Source organism: Schistocerca gregaria, chromosome 6 (genome assembly GCF_023897955.1).
Source record: "Schistocerca gregaria isolate iqSchGreg1 chromosome 6, iqSchGreg1.2, whole genome shotgun sequence".
In the NCBI taxonomy this organism is placed as follows: domain Eukaryota; kingdom Metazoa; phylum Arthropoda; class Insecta; order Orthoptera; family Acrididae; genus Schistocerca; species Schistocerca gregaria.
Genome location: NC_064925.1, coordinates 214,998,000 through 215,018,015, shown reverse-complemented (window position 1 = coordinate 215,018,015; position 20,016 = coordinate 214,998,000). Strand labels below are relative to the sequence as shown.

Sequence of the window (20,016 nt, the reverse complement as noted above, 5' to 3'; positions counted from 1 at the left end):
GGCTTATGAGCAGCCGCTCGGCCATGAAATGCAAGTTTTCTCACCTCCCGCCTGTCATAGTACTGGCAGTGGATACTGATGTAGTTTGGAATTCCTGTGTGATGGTGTGGATAGTGTCAGCTTATTACTCATTATGACCCTCAACTGTCGGCGGTCTCTGTCAAACAGACGAGGCCGGGATGTAACCTTTTGTGCTGTACGTGTTCCTTCACGTTTCCACTTCCCTGTCACACCGGAAACAGTCGAACTAGGAATGTTTAGGAGTGTGGAAATGTCTCGTACAGACGTATGACACAAGTGACACCCACTCACCTGACCATGTTCGAAATTCGTGAGTTCTGCGGAGCGCCCCATTCTACTCTCTCACGATGTCTAATGACAACTGAGGTCGCTGACATGGAGCGCCTGGCAGTAGGTGGCAGCACAATGCACCTAATGTAAAAAAACGTATGTTTTCGGGATGTCCGGATACTTTTGATCACACAGTGTATGTGCACTTCTCCCCTCACATGTAGCGCAGGCTAATTACTCAAACATGTACCCATTTCTGAACATTTAAAGCGTCTTGCCATTCGTTTTCAAAACTTATCATGATTTCCTTCTTCTTCTTCTTTGGTCTTTAACTATCAGGTTTGGTATCAGCAGCTTGTCAAGCATTTCTGTCTCCGGCCTTTTTCTTGAGTGCAGGATAGGTGGTGGAACATATGTCGTCCACGATACGGTTGATGTATACTAAGCTAGGTTTGTCTCCTGTGTTCTTTCTTTTTGCTGTCCTTTCAGCAACACCTTTAGTGACACCATGATGTCTCAGCATATGGCTGACACGTGTGGCGTTCAATAAGCTTTAGGAGACACAGTTGCACGTTATCTACCCTGCAATGGACCAGTTCATTTAATTATTTCTTTTCACAGAAAATCTTGAGCCTTCTTCGATAGAATCACATCTCGAAGGCCATCAGTGCTTTTTTTCTTTTTTCTCCTCGATTGTCCGTATGTCATATTTGTACAACAGCACACGCCACACAAAATCTTTATGAGGTCTTTCCTCAGGTATTGGGCTATGAAACGAGATGTGTAAGGTTCCTGCTCTTGCTGAAAGCAGCTGATGGCTGGTTTATTTGGCTTTCAACATCCTTCCTTGATCCGTCTGAAGGTGGATTTACTCCATAGGAAGCAAAAGGATTCTACAGTCTCCAGTCCCTCATTGTTAAGTGAGCACTGAGCAACGGTATTTTGTCTACTCATCAAGATTGTTGTCTTAACTTTATTAAATTGCATGTTAGGATGAAATGGGGCTGACTTTCATCCGCATCTCGCTTCTGTAGTTCCGCACATTCACTACACACTGTAGTATCATCAGAAAATCTCAACATGCAAGCACTTATTTTGTCGAAGAGGTGTATTCCACACCAGTGAAGCTGCACAAGTGCTCAAAGATCTGAAGGTGAGCATATTTACAGAAAATTGTTTTCGTGATTTAGGCCATACTTACGCCACTCAAAATATAGAAGGCCAAGACGTGATTTTGTTACACTATCGAAGATGAAGTGCTCATAGCTGCATTTTAGAGCCCATGTTTAGTAGATGGTTAAGCTTCGTATGATCGTTCCTGTCATACACCTGAATACTGACCATTCCTCCTACGACACTCTGCTGCATTCTTGGCTCTTGCTTAGTCTTGGCTCAGGTATTAGCCGTATCCCGAGTGCCTACAGCTCCTCTAAAGACAAATTGATCTTCCGTATTTTGTACACCTATCCTCTCTTCAGTCCGCGTTACGATGATAAGAGGTCAAGATATGGGTGGCATGTGTTATCATCTTTAGGGTGCTGCATTGTTCACATTTGTTTGCAGATTCTTTCTTTTGTGTTGGCGCTGTAACTATTCTTCAAAGTCTTTTCGGTGTGCCCTGGTTTCGTACGTAATTTCTATGAAATGGAACAGTTCTTCATGTAGCTGTTGTCTAGCAGCCTTGTCGCGTTCTGCTGGTTTATCACCATCTTCAGTGGCTTTCCCATGTTTTAGCTGCTTGACTACGAGATAAAACTGATCACACGAGAAACAAACTCCCTTCTCTTCCGGAATGCTTGCCTCAGCGTTCTCCTGTTCCTTATCTCCACTATTTCCCTCATAGGCCTTTACAAAGGCATTGTTTCCACCATTATAGTACATCTTTATGATCATAGAACAAGAACCACATGAGGGCGTAGCAGGTAGCTTGAAATACATTCAAGGGTTATGAAAATATACTCCCCTTATTGAAACAGATTTAACACATCCATATAGCGGCAGAGTGAATATATAGCGGCTGTTACACCAAACATCGTCCGCAACATAAAACAAAAAATTACAACAGCCGTGTTATCAAATACCATGACAGTATTAGTCTATAATAATCAATTAAAGAAGATTAGGAGAATGAAAGTGGATTGAATTTTAAAAGCGTAATGAAGCTATAGAATGTAGAGTTGTAGGAACTGCTGTTTTATTACCTACGGTGAGTTAGCCCCTGCTACCACGATAGAAATTTTTCCGCGTGAAGATATATCCATGGAGTCTAGGCCTCTCTTCTTCTATGAATAACATCAATACGGCCATTTCCCCGTGGTAAGTAACGGCTAGGAAACTGTTGGAAAATCTTCACGTTGTGGTGTTGTTGATGATGCGGTTTCCCATTTGAAGTAAGATGAGAAGCAGATTCCCACGGTAGTCTATCCTGTGACAGGGTCTTTGCTTCTCCATAAGTGCAGCAACCGACATTCATTTCAATCTGCTTACTGTGTTCAAGTCTTCCTCTACCTGTACCAATCTTACAACCCTTCCATCTCCCCACTGACCCTTTCGGATCACCCTTTTAACAACATAATATCCCATGATACCGCACGATGCATACTACAAACTGATCCCAGCTTTTAGTCGAATTGTGTGATAAAAGACTTTTTAATCCATTTCGATTAATTTCCTCATCGCAAGCTACACGCTGTACCCAGTTTATTTTCAGTACTCTCCTGGAGAAATATATCAAAACTATGTATTCCAGAACAGAAGAAATATTGAATTTAATTGATGAAAGGAGAAAATATAAAAATGCAGTAAATGAAGCAGGCAAAAAGGAATACAAACGTCTCAAAAATGAGATCGACAGGAAGTGCAAAATGGCTAAGCAGGGATGGCTAGAGGACAAATATAAGGATGTAGAAGCTTATCTCACTAGGGGTAAGATAGATACTGCCTAAAGGAAAATTAAAGAGACCTTTTGAGGGAAGAGAACTACGTGTATGAATATCAAGAGCTCAGATGGCAACCCAGTTCTAAGCAAAGAAGGGAAGGCAGAAAGATGGAAGGAGTATATAGAAGGTATATACAAGGGCGATGTACTTGAGGACAATATTATGGAAATGGAAGAGGATGTAGATGAAGACGAAATGGGAGATACGATACTGCGTGAAGAGTTTGACAGAGCACTGAAAGACCTGAGTCGAAACAAGGCCCCCGGAGTAGACAACATTCCATTAGAACTACTGACGGCCTTGGGAGAGCCAGTCATGACAAAACTCTACCAGCTGGTGAGCAAGATGTATGAGACAGGGGAAATATCCTCAGACTTCAAGAAGATTATAATAATTCCAATCCCAAAGAAATCAGGTGCTGACAGATGTGAAAATTACCGAACTAGTCACAGCTGCAAAATACTAACGCGAATTCTTTACAGACGAATGGAAAAACTGGTAGATGCGGACCTCGGGGAGGATCAGTTTGGATTCCGTAGAAATGTTGGAACACGTGAGGCAATACTTTACGACTTATCTTAGAAGAAAGATTAAGAAAAGGCAAACCTACGTTTCTAGCATTTGTAGACTTAGAGAAAGCTTTTGACAATGTTGACTGGAATACTAAAGGTGGCAAGGGTAAAATACAGGGAGCGAAAGGCTATTTATAATTTGTACAGAAACCAGATGGCAGTCATAAGAGTCGAGGGGCATGAAAGGGAAGCAGTGGTTGGGAAGGGAGTGAGACAGGGTTGTAGCCTCTCCCCGATGTTATTCAATCTGTATATTGAGCAAGCAGTAAAGGAAACAAAAGAAAAATTTGGAGTAGGTATTAAAATTCATGGAAAAGAAGTAAAAACTTTGAGGTTCGCCGATGACATTGTAATTCTGTCAGAGGCGGCAAAGGACTTGGAAGAGCAGTTAAACGGAATGGACAGTGTCTTGAAAGGAGGATAGAAGATGAACATCAACAAAAGCAAAACGAGGATAATTGAATGTAATCAAATTAAATCGGGTGATGCTGAGAGAATTAGATTAGGAAATGAGACACTTCAAGTAGTAAAGGAGTTTTGCTATTTAGGAAGTAAAATAACTGATGATGGTCGAAGTAGAGAGGATATAAAATGTAGACTGGCAATGGCAAGGAAAGCGTTTCTGAAGAAGAGAAATTTGTTAACATCGAATATAGATTTATGTATCAGGAAGTCGTTTCTGAAAGTATTTGTTTGGAGTGTAGCCATGTATGGAAGTGAAACATGGACGATAACTAGTTTGGACAACAGGAAAATAGAAGCTTTCGAAATGTGGTGCTACAGAAGAAAGCTGAAGATAAGGTGGATAGATCACGTAACTAATGGTTCAAATGGCTCTGAGCACTATGGGACTCAACTGCTGTGGTCATTAGTCCCCTAGAACTTAGAACTAATTAAACCTAACTAACATAAGGACATCACACACGTCCATGCCCGAGGCAGGATTCGAACCTGCGACCGTAGCAGTCGCACGGCTCCGGACTGCGCGCCTAGAACCGCGAGACCACCGACGTAACTAATGAGGAGGTATTGAATAGGATTGGGGAGAAGAGAAGTTTGTGGCACAACTTGACTAGAAGGGATCACAAATTTAGCATTGGAGGGCAGCGTGGAGGGTAAAAATCGTAGAGGGAGACCAAGAGATGAATACACTAAGCAGATTCAGAAGGATGTAGGTTGCAGTAGGTACTGGGAGATGAAGAAGTTTGCACATGATAGAGTAGAATGGAGAGCTGCATCAAACCAGTCTCAGGACTGAAGACAACAACAACAACAATATATATTCCATTCTTCCTGAACTATCTTCAGCGTTCCACTCATGTACATGGCTACACTATAGACAAATACCTCGAGAGAAGACTACCTAGAACTGAAATTTATGATATAGGTTAACTAATCTCTGCTTTTCAAAAACGTCTTTCTTGCTATTGATATCCTGATGTTTACATGTCCTCTACTTCGCTAATAATGTATTACTTTTGCCCAAACAACAAAGATCGGTTTACTTCTCTCAGTGTCATTTGTTAACATTTTTCCACCTTCAACTCCTAATTCAATTCTACCGCATTTTCCGCATTTTACTATCCTACTTTTACTTTTGCTAGTATTCATTTATAGTTTTTTTTAAGACATTATTCATTTCGTTCAATTGATAATCAAAGGAAATTGGTGTATCTTACAGACCTGTAATGTCATGAACTCAAAGTTTTATTTCTTCTCGCTGACTTCAATCCCCCATACCTAATTTCTGTCTACTCTCCATTACGCTTGCTGAGTTGCTAGGTTAAAAACGTATCCCACCCCCGGTCTACCTAATGTATGCCTGACATATCATGAGACCTTTATAAATGCACTTTGTTTTATGCACAAGTTTTCGACATCACTCCCTGTATTTTATCACTGTGACCCTCAGAAACTGAATTCCTACCGATTTTCTTTTGACTTGCAGCAATCTGTCTTCACAGTCTTAAGGTCGGAAATGACTTACTCGTCCACATACTTCCGCAGACCTCCGCTACCGACGTCTTCATTAAGTCGTATTAGATTTTTCGTGACCATTCGGTTAAATTTTGAAACTTGTGAGCATTTGTTCTGTCTGGGAATGGGATTATTAGCTGTTTTTGAAATTCTGAGCGTATTTCACCTGCTTAGGATATTTTACATATCACTTGGAACAGGTTTTTCGGGTTCCCTACCAGTGGTCTTACTAATTTTGAAACACTGTAGCGTAAGCCAAGAATCTTTCTTCGAATTGGGTCTTTTACTGCTGAGTGAATCTCTTTTTAGTGTACCATATTTCACTTCGAATCTTCATTCACTTCCTTTTTTAAGTTGGTTTGTTTTGTAGGACCCATTCATACGTTAAATCCAGCTTTCAGCCCTCCGTCCTTTCGTTCGTAATGGCTTGCCAGGTAAGCGTTTGATATTTATGCATCTGAATCTCGCTCCTCTAACGGTTTCCTTAATTTTCCCTTATATGGTATCTAACTTTCAGATTGTTACACACGCTAGTATTGTTTCGCATTTCTTCTGCATCCAGCCTTGTTTTCATGTTTTCAGTTTACTGCAAAATTTATTTTTACGTTTGAGGCTTCATTTCCTGTTTTCCCTTTTTAATTTTCTTCTTTAAACGGTTGCGAGCAGCATCTGGTGAATTAGGCAAGAATTCTATTGGGAATAATCTTTTTGCCCATTTGATTTTCTACTGCCCTTTCTATTTCATGTGTTCAAGTTTTCCATTCGTTTTCTTATGCAATGCTTCCCCTTTCTCAGTGGGTTTTGGACTTCCTCTGACCATTTTTCCAGATTTCAATCTTTCTGCAGCTTTTTCAAATTCAATTAGCCGTTTGTATCCAACGAAGTGTGGATATAGTCCATAACTGCTCCTGGAAAAAAAATTGTTTAAAATCTGGTTTTCAAATCGCTGTCTCGTTAATTACAATCTGAGTGGATTTGAAAACATAGGGAATAAGAGCAAATGGAGAATTCTGCGTCATTTGCGAATCCCCAAACCACATAACGCTTGTAACTGACACAGTTCTTCGTCAGGTGGCAATATTATTTTCCGAGTGTATACTAGCACTACAGAAGGCGAAAGACCGGCATAGGTAAAATTTGTATCCCGTACTTCAGTTGACGTATACAGGTCAACTAAAGTACGGTATACTGGTGCTAGCTAGCACATATGTAGCATTGAATTGATTTACCTATATAGGTCAGTTGAAGTTCAGAATACACATGTTATAAATTCCGTTATTTCCCATTCGCTAATACTAATTAGTATCAGCTAAGGGCCTCAGTTCACCTACATAGCTCAACGGAAGAACGGGATACAAATGTCACTGTTATTGGTTTTCTTGTCGTCGATAGGAAGCTTGTGATAAATTTCAGTCTATACTGTTAGTATCGAAGCCAAAAATAAGTTGTATATCACACTTCAGTTGACATAGATAGCTCAACAGGTTGCCAATGTTACGTAAGTAGATTTCCTCGTTTTCGTTATCACTAGTATCTTATTCTTCAGTTGACCTATATACTAAATAGAAGATTTCGAGATACAACTCATATATATGTCAACTGAGGTATTCTACACTACCACTACTCCTGTCTTTTTTTCCGTTTACTTTTTACAGAACACTAGGACTCAAACAAGCGATATCCTTAAGATTAGGGGAGAAATATTACTGGACGTTAAATATGTCTACAACCTGTTTTTCTCTCCTGCATCTCTTAGTTTATAAACACTTGTCTCAGCTGTTAAATCTGTGTACTAAATCATCTCTGGTAAATTATGACGTCATTGGCCAGAGCCCGTTCTTCCGTAGGCCCAAAACTTTTTAGTTATAGACATGCTGCTAGTATCTGTGCAGTCGGTGATAATGGAACACCCTCTTTTTCATACCATACACAGTCATCAGCTTCTAATGCCAAGCTTTAATAATATTCCAATAGCTTACTCCCTGTTAAACATTATCTCTACTATTCAAATATTGAAGTTCTTTCAAATGTAACATAAAACTGTGATGATACATATAAACCTTTTGTTCACCGCAATGTCTGAAAACTCTTACCCATTATTATTTCATAATGTAAATTCTAGAGTATAATGTTGTTTCTTACGCATTCTTATTTCATAATGTTAGTTCTAGAGCATAATGTTGTTTCTTGTTTAACCAAGCACCTAACACTATCTTGGTTGCCTAGGTGGATGGTGCCAAGATGGATCAAGAGGAGGAGATAATAGCTGAGTGCGTCGTCGGTGCTGTCAAGATGGTGCAGGCCTGTCAAGATTTGGAGGATGAAGCAGCCGAAAGTCTCATGGGTGCTGCCAAGTTGGGCAAAGTGTCTGGGGAGATTGAGAAAGGGGCATATGAGATTCATGTGGATGCCGCTAACATTGATACAGTATGTGGAGATGAGGATGAAGGGGCAGCTAAGGGTCTCATGAACGCTGCGAAGATGGAAGAAGCCTGTCAGGATTTAGAGGAGGAGGCAGCCGAGAGTCTGATCGGTCCGTCCAAGATGGGCGAAGTGTCTGGAGAGATTGAGGAATGGGCAGATGATGGTCTCAAGGATACTGGAGAGATTGACACAGTATGTGTAGATGAGGAGGAAGAGGCAGCTAAGGGCCTTGTGAATGCTGAAAAGATGGAAAAAGCCTATCAAGATATAGAGGAGGAGCCAGCCGAGAGTCTGATGGGTGCTGCCAAGATGGATAAAGTGTCTGGAGAGATTGAGGAAGGGGCAGATGATCGTCTCATGGATGCTGGAGAGATTGACACAGTATGTGTAGATGAGGAGGAAGAGGCAGCTAAGGGCCTTGTGAATGCTGAAAATATGGAAAAAGCCTATCAAGATATAGAGGAGGAGGCAGCCGAGAGTCTGATGGGTGCGGCCAAGATGGATAAAGTGTCTGGAGAGATTGAGGAAGGGGCAGATGATGGTCTCATGGAAGGTGGAGAGATTGACGCAGTATATATAGAGGAGGAGGAAGAGGCAGCTAAGGGCCTTGTCAATGCTGGAAAGATGGAACAAGCCTATCAAGATATAGAGGAGGACAAAGCCAAAAGTCTGATGGGTGCTGCAAAGATGGATAAAGTGTCTGGAGGGATTGAGGAAGGGGCAGATGATTGTCTCATGGATGGTGGAGAGATTGACCCAGTATGTGTAGAGGAGGAGGAAGAGGCAGCTAAGGGCCTTGTGAATGCTGGAAAGATGGAACAAGCCTTTCAAGATATAGAGGAGGAGGCAGCCGAGAGTCTGATGGGTACTGCCAAGATGGGCAAAGTGTCTGGAGAGATTGAGGAAGGGGCAGATGATGGTCTCGTGGATGCTGGAGAGATTGATCCAGTATGTGTAGAGGAGGAGGAAGAGGCAGCTAAGGGCCTTGTGAATGCTGGAAAGATGGAACAAGCCTATCAAGATATAGAGGAGGAGGCAGCCGAGAGTCTGATGGGTGCTGCCAAGATGGGCGAAATGTCTGGAGAGATTGAGGAAGGGGCAGATGATGGTCTCATAGATGCTGGAGAGAATGATCCAGTATGTGTAGAGAAGGAGGAAGAGGCAGCTAAGGGTCTTGTGAATGCTGAAAAGATGGAACAAGCCTATAAAGATATAGAGGAGGAGGCAGCCAAGTGTCTGATGGGTGCTGCCAAGATGGGCGAAGTGTCTGCAGAGATTGAGGAAGGGGCAGATGATGGTCTCATGGATGCTGGTGAGATTGACCCAGTATGTGTTGAGGAGGAGGAAGAGGCAGCTAAGGGCCTTGTGAATGCTGAAAAGATGGAACAAGCCCATCAAGATACAGAGGAGGAGGCAGCCGAGAGTCTGATGGGTACTGCCAAGATGGGCGAAGTGTCTGGAGAGATTGAGGAAGGGGCAGATGATGGTCTCGTGGATGTTGGAGAGATTGATCCAGTATGTGTAGAGGAGGAGGAAGATGCAGCTAAGGGCCTTGTGAATGCTGGAAAGATGGAACAAGCCTATCAAGGTATAGAGGAGGCAGCCGAGAGTCTGACGGGTGCTGCCAAGATGGGCGAAATGTCTGGAGAGATTGAGGAAGGGGCAGATGATGGTCTCATAGATGCTCGAGAGAATGATCCAGTGTGTGTAGAGAAGGAGGAAGAGGCAGCTAAGGGACTTGTGAATGCTGAAAAGATGGAACAAGCCTATAAGGATATAGAGGAGGAGGCAGCCAGGTGTCTGATGGGTGCTGCCAAGATGGGCGAAATGTCTGGAGAGATTGAGGAAGGGGCAGGTGATGGTCTCTTGGATGCTGCAAAGATTGAATCAGAATGCGGAGATGAGGAGGAAGGGGCAGCTAAGGGTCTCGTGAATGTTGCCAACGCGGAACAAGCCCCTAGATATCTAGAGGAGAACGCAGCAGAGAGCCTCAGGTGCGCTGCCAAGATGGAAGAAGTCCGTGTAGAGGTGGAGGAGCGGGCAGCTGGAAGTCTTTGTAGCCAACTCTTGGGTGCCGCTATTACCCACTGAAAAAAATGTTTGTTCCTAAAGTTCTTGTTTGTGTTCAGATTTTGTTCTATTTGTGTTTGGTTTCGTTTTGAGTTCTGTGTTTCGTTTTTTTGCGTTCATTTAATGTTGTTTGTGTTTATTCAGTTTTCAATTTTCATTATCTATCCTTGGTTTATTTAAATCAAAAAAATAAATTTTACGTATTTCACCAATTTTTCTCTTATTTTTTAGTGTACATCTGCAACAGTAATAGTTGCCGAGTTGAAAGTACGTTTCATTTTCCGTTTATTCTATAGCCTACTGTCTCCCTGTCGTTACAATGAAATCAACAATAGACTAAACCCGGGACTCAGTCTAAGCCATTTATGAAGCTCACTTCAGTGACATTGATAGGTCTGTGATATATACAAGATAATAATCATCAGTAAGTGCTACATTCACACCTGTATTGCGAACATCACATAATGCCGATTTACGCAGTCTGATTTTATAGATAATAGAGAGTCACCAATCTGTGTATTTCATGGCAGCAACACGTGTGGGAGTACTTTGGATGAAAAATGCCAAACGAATATTGCAGAGATTGCTCTAATCTTTTCTCCCTTATGAAGCTAACTTGTTTGTAGGAGAAGCATACATCCTTAAATCTCAGAGTTGACAGATTTGGGACATTTTGTTTGTGGTCCTCCCTGCTTCTCCATCGAGTTTCATTGTAGGTTGTTTAAAAATACTGTCATGACGTGCCGGAATATAAAAACTGATGTCAAGCCTCAATAGAGAGGAACTGTCTCCCATTATTTTCTGGTATGAGTTGTTATATGATACCTCGCTAATAATACGTGCGCAATAAATTCGGTTGTTCCAGTATTCCTCTCGTTTTAACTCTGGAAAATCCCTAGAGAGGAGAAATAGAGTAGGAGTGGTGCTGTGGGGAGAACTCCAAATTCGAGCACGTATCCTTCTATGACCAGCTTCTCATCTGCGTAGCACGGTAATATGATTCGTTCTAACGAGAAAGAAATGTATCGTATGCCGCTCAGCTTAATTATACCACTCATTCTTATCCTCAATGAGTATTCTTGCACTATGTGCTCATCAGAAGTATGTAAAAGGGCCCAGTTATATACGGTTAATGGGCTACGAAAGTACGTGCGTGAACAACAGAGACTTTTTCCGTGTGCTACACCAACGTGTATTATTTGAAAGCAAATGTGTGGTGGGAAAACAAAGCATACAAGCTTGTAAGTACAGACAGTAGGTGCATAGTGTGATGTAGCATCTCAGTATGCTAAATGGCCTTATTATTCTTTAATTCAGTAAAATGGATATGGAGGGGAAGTGTCTTCAGTAACTAATTGGCCGGGTTTATAGCTGGGCCTGATACAGTCACTTTGAAAGTCTTAAGAAATCAACAGCATACGCCTACCAGAAATTGTGGTCAATGAGAACGGAGACGGAATATTTACGCACGGTACACAGAGAGAGCACATCTACCCATTGAATGCAGAAGTTAAGCAAGTAACCGTAATAACAAAAAGAAGGTGAGCTTATCGGTATATCAGCGTAACAGAATGCACAACATCGCACAGGCCAAGAAAGAAGAAACCTCATCGACTACGATTTATACCAAATTCACATTAACACACGCACACGGGCTGATCTGAAAGCTATGCACAAGGAGCATGGTATATACATTACTCACCATTTAATTGATCTTGATCCCGATAATATTCACACAGTAATATTCTTTCTCAATGTATGTTTGCACACGCGTGCTGCCTTAAATGAGAGCCATTGATGAACCATGAGAGCTCACTGTATGTGTAGCCATGGCCACATGGTACATGGAGAACCGTGGCATACAGTTTACTGACCGTGAGATCATTCATCATTGTAAGAACGTTCACACTGAAATATTTTTATAGACTGCACAGGAAAACACGCAACATATTCGGTATTAAATGTCCGAGTTAAAGTGAAACGTAACCGTCTGTGCGGCCATCAACGATAGCCCTTGGAAGGCAATGGCTGATACGTTTCACACAAAGAAATCATCAGTTGATCCTACACAAATTGCTATAAAAATAAGAACGGAGCACCTGTAACTAAATAATGATAACAACAGCAGTCCTAAAGCTAAAGGCTTGGGCAAATATTCACGCACACTGATGATTCAATGACTGCACAAAGGAAATTCCACGAGACTAAGCTGTCCCTACTGAAGTTTAGAGAAGTATAAACATTTATGTGCGTTGCAACACTTCCCTACTAGTAACAGACCTGCAAGAAAGCGATTAATCAGTTACTAAATAACTCATTGTTGTACCATAGGCAGTCATGTGAACGAGACACTCCGACGGAACTACCGCTCACTTAAAAGACGAAGATACGATGCCCATCGTGGCATACAGATGAGGCAGTATCGACTCTCTGTCCCACGGTACAATATATAGAATCACTTCCGTGACCAACAGGGCACAACACATTTAAGACTATTGTGTATCTCGGCCATACCTGTTTTGTTTGCATTCTTTCCCAGAAACATGGGTAGGTAACAACTTGACATTACACATGCATTTATGGATACATCAGCAAATATTCATGCTCGTGACTCAATCCACGCTATCTACATGGTGATAAAATGCTGACACATAATGGGAAAAAGGGGGAGGGGGGTACGTGGACTAATTAAGAACTAAAGCCGTTATCCACAGTCTTCCTCAAGAGGCTACTGGTACACGTATTAAAACTAAGTAGTACTGATACAATTAAAAATGAGGTAGCACTTACATAATGCAAGTAATACCAAAGGAAATAGTAATGTAACGGTACATATGGTAGCCTCTCAGCATTTATGTAGTATTGTAACTATCATCTTGACAGACCTAAAATGATTGGGTTAATTAATGTTTTGATTAAATGAACGTCCTCCTTCCATGATCATGGACAAATGATGATTTTTATCCACTGTATACAAACTCACTGTTATTGAGATACAGAATTGAGTCGGAGTTCAATACAGAGTGATGTAGCGAGATGTTATGGTTCTGCTAGATGTTAATTATTCGTTAAGTGTACCAACTGTGCTGATCCCACCTTGCTAATCGTTAAAAATTAGAGTGAGGTTGCCTGCGCGCGCCTTACCTGGACTCTTCGTCGGTAGAAACGTAAGGGGTTTTTGGGTCAGGTGTGCACACCATTCCTTCCTCTGAGGATGGTAGGTAGAGACTCCGACTGTAGCAGGTGGAGGCCATGTTCCTGCCTAAGCAGTGCCTGTTTCTGTCATTTCATTATGTCTCAGTCCTCCGGTCTCACGCAAGTAATTTACCAGACATGAAAACTGAAACAGCCAGTCAGAGTACAGAATTAAACTTGCCTTTAAAGCGAAACTTCCAATCGCTAACTTTGTTCTCTGTACCTTACACTAGCCACCAATTCTCTAAATTAAGTATTACCTTACCTAAATTGACTGTATTTTTTAATAGACTGTGTTAAGATAGTGTTAAATTTGGTGTATATTACAGTATTTCAGTGTCTAAAATATATATATATATTATTTATCGAAATGCACATGACACCGTTGCTGATTAAAAACGCAGAATTGATTATTGTCCACATCTCCTGTCTGTTGTAATTAACCAATTACGAAAGGATATTGGTATTCCTATTTAAACCTACTTGAGGTAATGAACTCTCTGTACAACGATCAAATGTTCATCATCTGACATATTGTTAAGTTTTTCGGTGATGCATCATTTCGTTGAGCACTTTTATAGAGGGGTTCAAATTGGTTCAAATGGCTCTGAGCACTATGGGATTTAACATCTATGGTCATCAGTCCCTAGAACTTAGAACTACTTAAACCTATCTAACCTAAGGACATCACACAACAGCCAGTCATCACGAGGCAGAGAAAATCCCTGACCCCGCCGGGAATCCAACACGGGAACCCGGGCGCGGTAAGCGAGTTTATAGAGGGGGCATGGGGTGGAAGTTTTTCGCTTATTGTTATCCATTAGAAAAATGTAATCGATGTTACTGAAAGCTTTTCTGTTTGTATTACGTTAGGACTTTAACATACATGTGATAACGTGTTTATCCATCAACGTTATATTTTTATGGTACTTAAGCACACACGATACGTTAGAAATGATAGTTTATGACGATATTTTTAATGCTTTGTATCACTTGCAATCCATATTATCTTAATACACAATGAAAGCTTTATCATGTTCCAAATACAAGATGTAAACATCCAACAAGTTCAAAGGATAAGATCGTGTAATCCCCTAACACCCTAAATGCGGATTCTCAAATTAACTGAAACAGTAATAATATACCTACATGTATAACTGTTATATAACACGTGATGTTCTTGTTAGCGACACAAGAGGCTCTGGGCAAAAATCAAGCTGATCAAGCATGGTTGTAGAGGAGAAGATAACCGTCCCTTGACAAGACCTTTAATGCATGTTGACTGGGACACTCAGATGTTTAGAACGGGTGTTAGGGACAGAGTATCGAGTGACATTATACTGAGTGCACTATTCGAAAATTACCTCGAGCAATCAAACAGAGTACAGACTCGTGGAGATAACATCTTGGGCCTACTGATAACAAACAGTCCCGAACGTTTCGACTCTGTAAGTGCAGAACAGGAAATCAGTGAACACAAGGCCGTTGCAGCATCCCTGAATATTTAAGTTAATAGGAATATAAAAAAAGAGAGAAAGGTTTATCTGCTTAGCAAGAGTAATAGAAAGCAGATTTCAGATTACCTAACAGATCAAAACGAAAATTTCTGTTCCGACACTGACAATGTTGAGTCTTTATGGAAAAAGTTCAAGGCAAACGTAAAATGCGTTTTAGACAGGTACGTGCCGAGTAAATATGTGAGGGACGGGATAACACACCGTGGTTCAACAACAAAGTTAGAAAACTCCTGCGAAAGCAAAGAGAGCTTCACTACAAGTTTAAACGCAGCTAAAACCTCTCAGACAAACAGAAGCTAAACGATGTCAAAGTTAGCGTAAGGAGGGCTATGCGTGAAGCGTTCATTGAATTCGAAAGTAAAATTCTATGTACCGACTTGACACAAAATCCTAGGAAGTCCTGGTCTTACTTTAAATCAGTAAGTGGCTCGAAACAGCACATCCAGACACTCCGGGATGCTGATGGCATTGAAACAGAGCATGACACTCGTAACGCTGAAATAATAACACCTTTTTCCAAAGATGTTTCACACAGGAAGACCGCACTGCTTTTCCTTCTCTAAATCCTCGCACAAACGAGAAAATAGCTGACATCGAAATACTTGTGCAAGGAATAGAAAAGCAACTGGAATCACTCAACAGAGGAAAGTCCACTGGACCTGAAGGGATACCAATTCGATTCTACACAGAGTACGTGAAAGAACTTGCTCACCTTCAAACAGCCGTGTACCGCAAGTCTCTAGAGGAACGGAAGGATCCAAATAATTGGAAAAGAGCACAGATAGTCCCAGTCTTCAAGAAGGGTCGTCGAGCAGATGCGCAAAACTATAGACCTATATCTCTGACGTCGATCTGTTGTAGAATTTTAGAACAGGTTTTTTGCTCGAGTATCATGTCGTTTTTGGAAACCCAGAATCTACTCTGTAGCAATCAACATGGATTCCGGAAACAGCGATCGTGTGAGACTCAACTCGCTTTATTTGTTCATGAAACCCAGAAAATATTAGATACAGGTTCCCAGGTAGATGCTGTTTTCCTTGACTTCCGGAAGGCTTTCGATACAGTTCCGCACTGTCGCCTGATAAACAAAGTAAGAGCCTACGGAATATCAGACCAGCTGTGTGGCTGGATTGATAGTACCAAAGGGTAACTTTGCATTGCTCCATTATGACGTGTAAAGAAAAGAAACTAACGAGGCGATTTATGTTACGGATAAAAAAAATTTTTAACGTGAACATTATGGCACTGAAGCATGTTTGCTAGGCACAATGGATTCCAAAATTCGATATCTCTCCGTGTATTTGTCGATATTATTTTTCATAGTACTTTTGGCTCGTATGCTAGCAACAGTCATATAACTCGAACGTTTATCAATGACTTTTGTACCACCGTTAAAGAGAGCAGGAGTTGTAGAAATACATTACGAACTCACGCAGAACAGTTTCCCAGAAGAATATAAAACACTCATCGCACGTGATCTGACTGCGAGCCTAAAGAACACTTGCCAGTGAAAATGTATCGATGTTCGTACGAAAGTGAACAGTGTTATCTCTACAGCTAAATCATCAGCATTACTTGCCAAAACTGATCTTAGTTCAACTAAAGCCAATATCAAGGTCACTCAAATATCGGAGTGACCCCCAAACAAAGAAATCAACTATTTCTGCCATTGGACAATTATAACAAATTGTCTCGAGTATATGTAGAGGTTCAAATTCTTTTATGTCTCGAGTATTACTAGGTTGCAGTAAAATTATAATAGATTATCCCATGTCACAGTTAAATTGTAAGAAATTGCCTCTTACATCGCTTATTTACAGCAATATTGTTACAAAGTGCTCCAAACATCATTTAATTACAGCAAAATTGTAACATATTACCACAAACATCGCTGTGCCACTGGAAAAATTGTAACAAAATTATTCTATATTACAACAAAGTTGTAACAAATCGCCCAGTTTATAAGAAAAAAACTTATACTTCAGGGTGTTATACTAAATTGTAACAAGTTACCCCAAATTGTAACTAACTGCTCAACAAATATGCATGCTCCACCTAAATTATAATAACTTGTGGCATACTTCGATGTGCTATTGGAAAACTACCGTAAAATACCATACACATCCCCATTTCCTGTACAATGAAGTCAACACCAATTACGAAAGATTTCTGTAGAATTACGAAGTATGGTGTGAGAAATGTCTTGTAGTCTCCACTGTCCGATGACATATGTCAGCATTATCATCAAAGGATGGCAAATGTTTTGTAATGCAAGATAATGTTGACTCCCCATCTTGGGGGTCACTATAACGTTTGGATGAGTATCATATTTAGATGAGACAACTAAGACCAGTTTTGAAAAATAAAGAGTTTTGAAGTGGGAATAGCGATGTTTAGTTTGGTGCTAAAATCAAAGAATTCTTGTACACAAGTACACTCTAATGGTAACTTGGGTCAGTGGCTGTGTGATGTGTGTTTATGATGCTATAGAACAATTTTCTACGTACTTCGACAAATAATACAAGCACACCTTGATTTCTTCAATACATGGTACAAAGATCGACCTAAGATCATTCGTTAACTCGTAACTTATATTAGCAGTGCCAAATGCAATTCGTGTATATGCCACAGCTGTCAGAAGCTACCCGACTTGGTCACCCCCTTCTCAGTACGGCTTCAGACGCTGCCGTCCCACGTACATACGCGCAATGCCCTGCCAACCCACCAGTCAGCAGGTTTACTCCTGGGGACTGTGACGTAGAGTGCCGTGGTTACTCGCGAGAGCAGCCTGTCGCATATGGTGCGCCGCATTCTGGCTCTGTCTTCCTCCTTTCTTCTTGTATTAGCTGCAGACCTTGCAATGCTTTGTGGAATTTTTTATTTTTATTTTGCATTGTAAAAGGCATCTTCCCAATTAGTCTCTCGCTAATGTCACACGGTGATGGTCTCCCTCCCATATTGGAGTTTTTATTTCTCGCGTGGTCGTCTACCTGTCTGATTAGGCTGTTTCTGAAGTAAAGGTGAGTCTGCAGTCGTTCTCCACATTTCTTTTTGTCTGTCGAGTGAATAACGTAACTGTTGAATACTTCAGCTTCGGTCTGCTAGAAGAATAACTATTGTCACTACTTGTGTGACAGCTTTCCAATACCGTAGCAGTCACATTACCGACACCACCGGTCCACTCCTCCCACAAACTTCGTTTATTCCTTTCTTCCTATAATCAGTCTTTGAATGAAAGACATTATCTCAGCCTGATCAAGCACAAAACTCGTGTTGAATAAGTTTCGTGTTCTTAAGATCGAATGCGAAATCCTGCCTAAAAGGCATATCTGTATCTGTTACATGAAATTTTATTTTGAACAATTCTCGAGCAAGTTGAGAGCTTGTGTATAAACTGTCAATAAAGACGTGATAGCCTGAACCACCTGCACGAGCTACCAACTGCTGTGCTAAATGAACCACAATTCGTATCCATTTTCTGAATCACACAAACAGAAAACTCTTAAACCCTATTTCGTAGGCTTCCTTGGGTATTACTATGTGAGGTGAATTATTCTTTTTAATCCTTCTGTACTTCCATCTACAGTCACATATTTTTGATACAAAAATTTCTTTGCATTTACTGTCAATAATTTCACTATAGTTCTTCACCTTCCTCCCTCTCGGACCTTGACACTTCTGAGCACTGACAGGTGAGACTAAATGCTGCAACCAAAATATCTGAAAGAAAAAACGACGACAAGAGAAGACATCCTTGAAAAGTGGGAAGAGTGGAGTTCATTCTAGCCGGTATTCCAAAATAGTCAACTAACTATCATCAAATACAGGGCCATGTTCAGCATTACACCAACAACCGCCTTCAATTCTTCTAATGGACCGTTGTTTCTCAAAGTGACTTTGAGTGTTTTGTAAGTTTAAAATCTACTCGGTAACACTCCCAGTATCTAACACCCGCATTCAGAAATAACGTTATTTCAGTTTCACTCATAACCATAGGTGAAAGCATAAACAGCCTCAGACCCTGCTAGCTAGGACATAGCCACCTACGGCAAGATAGCACACACCAACAAACGACAAACGTCGGCAAGCCCCTGCATATCAGCAACGTTGACTGGAAATACCAGCTGCTACTATGCCGACCAACAGGCCACAGCAGGGAAACCGACGAGCTCGCCCACTGACACACAAACAAATCGCCAACATCACCCTACACTGTGCATCTGATATCACTAGTGGACACAAAACGATGATGAACCTAACTGTTACAGGTTTGCTGACGCTGACCGAGAGATCAACACCGGCACCCAGCGGGAGCCGCCGAGTAACAGCACCGCACCACGTCTAAGGTATCGACATGCATGATACCCTCTACTAACAAAGCCTACCCTTGCACGACCTGTTGCAGGCAGCAAGCCATCCGCTACTGCTCTTACCACCCGACCTAAATATCACAGAAGTTTTCTTCTCTTGGCTCTTGCCTTGGCACTGTTTGTCTTCTGCCCTTCAGACCGCTACCCTTTGTTCAACTTTCGACCCAATCTATCTCCAGATGAGTGCTTATTAATACCCACATCCTGCGACATCTCACTTAAGTGAAAACGAACCCTTCTGCAGAACTTTTGAGCTGACCATCATGCCGGTGTGAGCGTGGAGGCGCTCTGTCTCTTGATAAAAAGTTTAATGTGCGGACGGAACAAAGCGTTCTTTATTAGGCATTAGGATTTAGGCAATAAGTGTTTGACAGTAGGCACTACACACTAGGCATTAGGCCTAAGGCGTTAGGTACGACACGTAAGGCGTTAGGAGTTGCTTGGTCTTATATTGTATTCTAACATCAGAAGGATGTCAGCCACTGCATCTTAAAAATCACTGTAATGTCGCCTATTAAAAATGCATCCAACTAACCTACAATTTATTTAAGTAAAACTAATAAACTAATTTCGGGCAGTGTAAGTAAAATAGACGAATTAGATGTGTGAATATGCATTTTCAGTGTAAGAAATCATACATATAATACACTTTTATTTTGTT

General features: G+C 41.1%; 1 protein-coding gene across 1 annotated transcript; it reads left to right on the top strand.

The window, feature by feature from the left end:
- Positions 1 to 8,071: 8,071 nt before the first annotated feature.
- Positions 8,072 to 10,294, top strand: LOC126278806 (uncharacterized). The gene has a single exon (XM_049979079.1). The coding sequence runs from the start codon at positions 8,072 to 8,074 to the stop codon at positions 10,292 to 10,294; it is 2,223 nt and encodes a 740-aa protein (XP_049835036.1).
- The last annotated feature ends 9,722 nt before the right edge of the window (positions 10,295 to 20,016 follow it).